Here is an 8,792-nt window from a genome sequence, read left to right on the forward strand (position 1 = left end):
AATGGTAACGACTATAAATGGAGAGAAAAAAAAAGTCTTCTTGGCCAAGTGTGCATCATGTAAAATTACAGAATATGACTTCTACATAAAATTTTTCTCACAGCCCAGAAGCGGGATGCATTACTGTCTTTTTTTATGGTGCCTCTGCGAGGCAGCCAAGTTGTAAGTTTTAAAATCCTACATTTATGGGCTTTAAGAATAACATTAGTTTCTACACACAACAATATCTGAACTGTGTAACGTCCAAGTTATGACGAAATGTTTAATTAAAACACACTTACTTACTTTTTCTATGTACTTTTTTAAAGATAATATATGAGAAATATAAAAACAGACAGCTCTGAGCTGCTCTGTGCCTGACAGTTTTGAATAATTTGCCAAGTTTTCCTTCACTCGACAAATGTCCATCAAGTTGTATTAGTATTATATGTTTTTTTTGCTGCACTTGACACTGGCTCTCAAATGCCATGCCTGATAAAACTGATCGTGAACCTAAAGCAGGCTTTCACACAAGAGATTTTTGGATTTTTATTATAAAGAGCAGGTGTTTAAAGACAACTCAGACTTGTGAAATCAGTTTAAATAAAACTATCAAATGAAGATGGTCTTTTTATACAAATATATTTTGTTACCACTCTCTTTCAAATCACATAGGTCGTTTCTTTGTTCCCAGAAGTTCAGTTCAGGTTTCAGTTGCATATTTACATGAAATTTATTTGAACACACGCGTATTAACAAAAACAATCGATCATGTTTTCCTCCTTTAAGCCCAATATTCAATTCACTGTCCACATAGACGCTTTCTTCCTCTACGGGCGGTTCCTCGACCTCCGTGGTGCCGGCTGAGGTGTCCCACTGGTGGCGTTGAGCTGAGGACACCCAGAGGTGACACAGACACCCGGGGGTCCTCTGAGACCTGGGTGGCCCCTGAGTCCAGGCTGGCCTACATGTCCCCGCTCACCCTGCTTCCCTGGCTGGCCATTGAAGGCTCTGCCAGGACGTCCACGCTGACCTGTGATTAAGGCAGAAGTGTTATTTAGGCTCCAGACTTCGCAGTCTGCTCAGTTAGCTGAGTCAAGACAAAGTTGTCACTGGTTCCAAGAACAGAACATTTACAGAGAAAAATCATTTCATTTTTGGCAGATTACACGCTCTTCTTACAGTAACACATCTCCTCCCCCCTTTTCCAGGGTTCTGAAACACAGACTCGGCTGAATATAGTTTGTAAAATGTTGCTCAGGCCCAGATGTGGACGTCGATTAATGTCTCATTTCAGCCATATCATCAAACAGCATTAAATTCTAGAAGATGAAATTACCCTTTGGTCCTTGATCTCCAGTGTAGCCAGGTAGGCCATAACCCTTGGCTCCTTTATCACCTTGCTCTCCTCTGTCACCTGGAAGCCAGACACACACACACACACACACACACACACACACACACACACACACACACACACACACACAGGTTTCTGTTAGCAGGGATGACAGCAGACAGGCTGAAATGCTGTTCCCTCAGGAGTGATCTCCACTCAAGAACATGCCGTTCGTGTTGATTAAAGACCATATGTGTTACTGAGATCATTGTTAAATAAATGTTTAAAACACCTTGTAAATATTCTTCGATTTCATTGGCTTGGCATGGGAATGTAGCATGAGTGTGACATCATGCTCAGGCTGCTAACCATAAATTAGAGCCGAGAATGTACATGTTAGCCTACGGGTTTTACAGCGCTGCCGTACAGTATTTGATTCAGCGTGTTTCATACAGATTAAAGGTGACACATTTGTTCTTTCCAGCGGTGGAAAGTATCTTAATCACATATTCAAACTTTTACTTCATTTTATTTTGGAGGGAAATATTGAACTTTTACTTCACAAGATTTATTTGAATATTACTCTTTACTCATTTCTTTGGTAATCAAGATTTTACATGCAAAACATGAAGAGTTTAAATAATATGAGGCAATGTTGAAGATTAAACAGTATATAAAGAAAATTTAAATGCCGGTTCATGTAAAAATTATGACATTATACAAAAATAGGATAAAATCAAACTTTGAATGGGACATTAATTTCAGATTTAATGGTCCAAATTGATGCAGCAAAGTCCAACATATCCTCACTATTAGTCCCTTCCACTAGTCCAGGAAACTACACTTCCTATAATTCAGCATGATAGCATCTTTTGTTAGACTCTCATTGCCTGCCAAATGCCCACATCTTATCTCATCAAATTCCACGCTTCCAGTTTGCATTGCAGAGGGTCTGTTAAAAATTTGTAAAGTCCAAACACAGATAACCCCCCGATGACATCAAATGAATGGTAATGTTGCTCTACGTCTGCTAGATGTGTATAAAAGCAACTGCTCGCCGTATCGATTTTAGAAGCTGATAATATGTTAGTGATGTGTTTACAACTCGTTGTCCTGCCCCTAAGTGGCCGAAAAAAATGTCAAGGCAGGTTTAATTCTTTTTCCACCACTGGCTCTTTCTAAAACAATAACCAGTTGAATTATAGGTTTGTTGTTAATCATATTCATAAATATCTTCTGTCAGGTTTGTTTTCCGCACCTGTTTCTCCCTTTCGGCCCAGATCTCCGGCTTCTCCGTAGAATCCCTGTAGGCCCACTTCTCCATCAACACCATCATTACCAGGGTCACCCTGACAACATCATCAATAGGAAAATACACCATTAATCTTTTGGGTGTTTTCTGTATAAACCTTGCAATATTTTTTTCTTCCTAGGTTCTGTTCAAGTCATGAACTAAGGTTCCATTCACCTCTGACCTGCTTTGTAAAAAGAAACCTGTAAAGATTCTTCTGGGTGATCGTTCGATACTGAGTAAACTGAGAAAACATTGTACGGTAATTGTACATCACTATTCTTGGTTTGGCTTCAAACTCCACAACACGAGGCTTACCAGCCATAATCTAATATAGTGGAATATTTTTATATAGTAATAGCTTCAAGAGTATTTATCAGCCTGAGAGTTATTCTGATTAAAGAAGTTGTGGAACATGAATTGGTTCTACACTGTATAATAATGTGGAAAAGGCTTTCCAATCCAAGGACAGCCTTGATACTCTCCAAAAACCATTCAACACAGACCAAGTGTCTAGTCTGTGACTCCTTATTTGTCCTCATAGAGACGTGGAAAATCGTAATGTTTTCATTCCAAGGTTTTCTGCCAAATACTTCAGCTCTTTTAGTCCAGTCCAGACCATTGCAATGTGTTTGCATTTTACTCAGCCAGGGAGGCAAAAACGAACAATGTATGGAGAATTTACTGCGCTCCGGCAGTGCGTCTCAGCTAAAGGTCTGCAGGAGGTGAGCTGATACATAATAATGATTTTATTTTAAAAATAATAATAATTAAAAAAAAAAAACACCCTAGAGTGTTGATGCAACTGGCTGATCAACCTTAAACAATGAACACAAAAAACTCACAGGAGGTCCGGGGGGTCCCGTCTGTCCGGGGGGACCGGGGGCTCCCATGGGCACGTCCCCATAAAGAGGACAAACTGCAGCGCACGTCCTCTTCACTGAGTTGGCAAAGGTGGACATCTGCTCCAGCACCACTTTCTTACAAACCTCGATCACGTGCTGAGCGGGGAGGGTCGGGCCCTGTGTGACAAATCATTACCACATCCATCACTGGAGGTGACCCAACTGTGGGACATGTAATACGGATTATTACAGGACGGGGCTCGCTGAAGCAGTGGCTACCTCTCTGAAGAAATGCAGAGAACAAACAAAGCCAACAATATTTCCCTAAGCTCATTATGGATTTATAGCCACACTAAATGAAACCCTTGCTGTGAGTCACTACTAACTACGAGCCTAATGAGAAACTGTTTAAACGTGTTTTTGACACTAAAGTTGTTACCAAACACAGCGTGTGTGTGCGTGTGTGTGTGTGTGCCAGTCAGTGCAAATGATTACTCTGCTGTTTCTGTGCCATCGTTCACAGATAGATGAAGTTATAGTCAATTACAGCAGAGAATGAATAGCAGTGCTTCTCATCGTGACTACATCAAGTACTACTCTATAATGTTTGTGGGATCAGCCAAGAAAAAAAAACAAAGATTCAGAGGCTTGTATTTCACTTACTGGTGGACCTGGGGGCCCCTGAAAGCCATCTGGTCCTCCTTCACCTCGAACCCCCTTGACTCCGACAGGACCTGAACGTCCAGGTGGGCCTGCCGGGCCACGCTTCCCCCGTCCACCCTGGGGACCCTGCTCCCCCCTGCCTCCAACCTACAGAACACGTTAACAGCATCAGCAGGCCGGAATTCATGACACAGCCAGTGCATCCATCAGAGCGAGCGTACAGTGAGAAATCGCTTTTGCACGGACACAAACTTCATGGAAAGCAGTAACAAGCTTAAGATGAATTTGAATTGTAATAGGAAAATGCAGTAAGTAACAGGGCCATAGGGACAGTCAATGTGTTAATACACAAAACCTGCATTTCAAATATAATATCTGAATGTTACCATCATGTCTACAGATGCCTAAAACATGTTTGAAAAGTCGTCTGATGGAGAGATATCATGATTGTTCTGACTGTTAGGGGCCCTTGAATCTGTTCCTGCTACATAACTGTCAGTTCACTTAAGCCATACGCACAGTATTCTTCCAGTGAAGTAAACAGGTTTGCACAAACACTTTTGAGTGGTAGTATGTAATCCCATCGTCTAACAAAGAAACCAAAATTTTATGTTCGTCAAATCACGCTCTACCAACACAATCACAGCTCACCTTTCCTTTTGGGCCTTTAACTCCATTTTCTGCCTTTAAGAAAAAGAGCAAGTTCATGTTAAGAAAAAAAAAAAAAAACATGAAAAAGATGTAATGACAAGCAGAGATTAAATATTTAAGCCAGTACCTGTGAACCTTTAACTCCTTGGATTCCCTGGATTCCTGTGTCACCCTGCACAAGGCAAATGAAAAAATAAACAGTGTGGAGCAGCTTGCAAATATTTGGTCTATCAGGGTTGCACAGGTGTTCTGCTCTGTCAATGGATACATGTTTCATTCACTGGTGAACCAGAGCATCCATCAAATGAAGTGAATTTAAGGTTTTCTGATAATGTGTCAACAGGCAAATGTGAATACTTCTGTTTGTACTTGTCTCTTATATCTGTTTGTATGTCTTTTGAATGATTTGACTTTTATCCATTTTTAGAATTGACATTTACTTTTTTTAAACAGACCAGTGCCAGATTTCTACTCCAAATTTTTTTTTTAAATTTATTTATTTTTTATCAGATTTGCCACAAAAATGCCACAAAAACATAAACAGCTGAAAAGCGGTTTCTGCAGGAATATCTGCCTCTTTAATCAGCGTGGGATGTTCTGTAAACACCAAGAACAGATCCTGAGGGAGAGTTCAGCATGGGATGTGACCTCCAGTCCAGATGGGGAGAACAGGAGAGACTGAGCCAACATGCCCTGACGGGCAGCCTCTGAACTGAGCTATTGAAGTGTTTATTCTGACTCCTCATGCTGTTTTATTATGAGTTTGCTCACATGAAGCTGGGGGATGACTTGGCGATCAAAGGAAAGGCTTTAGCAGTATCATTAAGTACTAATACCTCATTTGACCTTTAATTGTTACCTAAAAATAAAGTTCTAAAAGTCTAGTGAATAAACCTGGTTTCGTAAGAGAAACCATCTGTAAATCCTAAATTTTAAGTGGCTCATTGACCCTGTAAATAATTCCTGACTAGCTACAGTAATTGTGCCATTAAATAGTAATTTTGCCTTCATTTTATATCTCTAATGGGTAATGGATGAGGATGTATTACCTTGATCCCTGGTTTTCCAGGCACACCCACGTGTCCCTGTGAAGAGATGACATGCTTTAATGTCTTGAAGAAAATGAACTAGTATTTGGGAGAGTTTAGAAAATTCATCTGGAGCACTTACAGTAGGTCCCGGTGGGCCGATAAATCCGGGTCTTCCTGGCTTCCCAGCAGAACCCTTGTAACCTCTTGGGCCCTCGAGAATAAAACATTTATTAAACCGACCTAAGGGACTGCTTTATTCTTTATCGTTTTCCTTTAAGATGGCAAACTACTTTAAGTATAGAATGTATTATGTGCTTGTCTTCAGTGACTGAAATGCCTGAAAAGTGACTTACAGTTCGGCCTTGGGGACCCATTTCTCCTTCTGGCCCCAGGGTGCCTTTCTCCCCCTGTAAAAGTCACAAATGGCAATGAATGAATCTGCCAAAAACAACTCATTTTTACATTCATTTGCAAAACCACATGAGATGAGTGAGTTACCTTTGTTCCAATTTGTCCTACTTTTCCACCAAGACCTTGTGGTCCTTGATAAGCCTGCGAGGAACAGATGACAGTTATAACAATACAAGTGCACTGCTTCCAAAATTCAGCATAGAGACATAATTATCACGAAAGTAATACCTCTATTCCTGGATCTCCGTCTCTGCCAGGTAAGCCCGGATCTCCAATAATGCCCTAGGGAGATGGTATCATTATTATAAAACAGACCATTCATTTTGGGAGTGTAAGTGAGCACCCAGGTGTGAGGCGCTGGGTGTGTCGGCAATGAACTACCTTTGGCCCGATGGTGCCGGCTCTGCCCACGGGTCCTCGGATCCCCTAATTTTAAGACAAACGACGTGCCCATCAAAATAATGCATTTTGAAATCTTTGTGAAATCAAAAGGGACACATCATTTTCCCGTCATTGTGATTATGTCATACATACAGGCGTCCCCTTCTCTCCAGGAGTTCCCCTCTCTCCAGGATCTCCCACAATACCCTGCCAAATTAACATTTGAAGAAGAAGAAATTTTAGGAGAAGTTAAGATTTTACATTTTATGCAACACATTTTGAGTCAGTTGGCAACAAGTTGAACAAATGAGCCTTCCTTCATGTATAATCCATCCCTCATGAGTAGGTTATCATTGCGGTTGAGGCGCTTCTTTCAGTGACTCACCAGCTTATGTTGATATAGTTCAGGCCCTCAGATCTCAGCTAAAATCCAGCCACATGAACTAACGTTGTTTATGGAGACAGCACATAAGCCAAAGACATAGCTGTATTCCACTGTTTTACCACATTAAAAATGATTTACTGACTCTCTGCGCTCAAATGAGGGGGTTTTGAAGATAGCAGTCACAGAATTAAGGAAGGCTTATTACAGATTATTGAACGGGAATCCCACAACAACCCACCTGCTTTCCTCTAGGCCCAGAACGCCCTATTGCACCAGTAGTCCCCCTTTCTCCCTAAAAAGACAAGCATGATGGAGTTCAATCACAATATCAATAGATAAAAAAGGACAGACAAAGGAGGAAATACGAGTACCTTAACTCCTTGAAACCCAGGAATCCCTTCATATCCTTTTTCACCTTTAACGCCCTTCAAGGAGGCCAACATGTTAGTAATACATTAATTACATAATCACTTGCAAAAGGGCTCACCACTGAGTCTGAAAGGTTAACTTACAACTTCTCCTTGTTTCCCGGACTCGCCAATGTCCCCAGGTGGTCCACGAACTCCCTGTAATTACAGTTAAAATGCCGACAATAAACCCTCTGAGTTATCTATAAAGTTATAAAAACGTTAACAGCAAACTGCACAAAACTCCAATGAAAGGTTTGTAACTTAATTAGGTGGCTCCCTAATTAAACAGGTCCAATTAAAACCTGAACCAAGCAGAGATGTTTACCTTGAAGCCAGCTGCCCCTTTTAATCCTTTCAGCCCCTTAGGACCTCTGTCTCCCTGTTAATACAACATCTCATTAAAACAAATTCGGAACATATCAGTGTAAAGAAAATGATAAATCTGGGCGTGATAAATTACCACTTGGCCCCAGAGTCCTCTCATTCCTTTCTCGCCTTTGATTCCTTCTTCACCCTGAGGACGTGCGTTTAAAGTTTCATTAATGTGTTCTGAGAACAAGCCAAACTGAGGGGCATATAGACGCTGATCTTACCTTTAGGCCTGTCTCACCAATGTTGCCATAGTCTCCTGTGTTTCCCCGGATCCCCTGCAAGACACGTTGGACTGAATCACATGCAAGACTTAAGCTTAAGCTATTTGTTTGTGAATTGAACAGCTTGTGAAATAGAGCGTAAAATGTGAACGCTGTAACGACTGTTTCCACTGAGAGAAAGTCACTAATAACTTCTGCGAGATTAAACTTTGGATGCATCAGACATCTGGCATTTGCTCCTTAAATAAACCCAGAAAGTAGCTTTTGATTTTTCTGCAGTCAGTGTGGCAAGATGGACAGGGAATAAAGAGATAAGAACGATTCAAAGTAAGAGTTGGACATACTGGGAAATACATTTATATTCACTTTCTTTCCAAGACTTGGATGCAGTCTTTTGCCTGTGTGGTAAATATTAAGCAGAAAACAGTTCTCCTGGCTCTGTCCAAAGGTAACAAAATCTCCCAGGATCCTCTAAATGTAATTGACATGCTACAGTTTGTAAAAAAAACAAACAAAAGTGTAACATAAAGAAAAAAAAAATAGTATGTAATGGAGCTGGCAAAGACTGCAGGAAGTCAGCACCTGGGGGAAAAAAGTTCAGCACATAACGCCTATAAAACTGTTGTTGTTTTTACACTTTGGTTTTTGTACAAAGTAAAACAAATGAGATATAACTTATATATAATATTACCTATATATAACCTATAACTGAGCTTTAGAGCTGCAGCTCTTCACTTTAATGTCCCTGTGACCAGAGTTGGTAGAATTTGTTTTTGGCACAGGATGGTAAAAAGGACTCAGAGTCTGTACCATAAC

At 40.7% G+C, this 8,792-nt stretch overlaps 1 protein-coding gene across 1 annotated transcript; it reads right to left on the reverse strand.

Moving 5' to 3' along the window:
- Positions 1–613: 613 nt before the first annotated feature.
- On the reverse strand, positions 614–8,051 carry LOC111235042 (collagen alpha-3(IX) chain-like). Its single transcript, XM_022763345.1, has 20 exons — positions 7,977–8,051; positions 7,844–7,897; positions 7,709–7,762; positions 7,486–7,539; positions 7,345–7,398; positions 7,212–7,265; positions 6,742–6,795; positions 6,589–6,633; positions 6,436–6,489; positions 6,295–6,348; positions 6,150–6,203; positions 5,936–6,007; positions 5,815–5,850; positions 4,893–4,937; positions 4,766–4,798; positions 4,115–4,261; positions 3,452–3,628; positions 2,574–2,664; positions 1,319–1,396; positions 614–1,012 (listed from the first exon to the last, which is right to left on the reverse strand). The coding sequence occupies exons 2-20, from the start codon at positions 7,865–7,867 to the stop codon at positions 810–812; spliced, it is 1,383 nt and encodes a 460-aa protein (XP_022619066.1). The 5' UTR covers positions 7,868–7,897; positions 7,977–8,051; the 3' UTR covers positions 614–809.
- Between the last annotated feature and the right edge of the window lie 741 nt (positions 8,052–8,792).

Source organism: Seriola dumerili, unplaced genomic scaffold (assembly GCF_002260705.1).
Source record: "Seriola dumerili isolate Sdu_G_001 unplaced genomic scaffold, Sdu_1.0 BDQW01000024.1, whole genome shotgun sequence".
NCBI classification, from domain to species: Eukaryota; Metazoa; Chordata; class Actinopteri; order Carangiformes; family Carangidae; genus Seriola; species Seriola dumerili.

Excerpts from the sequence above, each read along its gene's own strand:
- LOC111235042 (XM_022763345.1), bottom strand. The coding sequence starts at position 7,867 with ATGAGAGGACTCTGGGGCCAAGTG. Across the intron at positions 7,540-7,708 it reads AAGGGGCAGCTGGCTTCAAG|GGAGTTCGTGGACCACCTGG; the intron begins GTAAACATCTCT and ends CTGTAATTACAG. Across the intron at positions 7,266-7,344 it reads CTGGGTTTCAAGGAGTTAAG|GGAGAAAGGGGGACTACTGG; the intron begins GTACTCGTATTT and ends TTGTCTTTTTAG.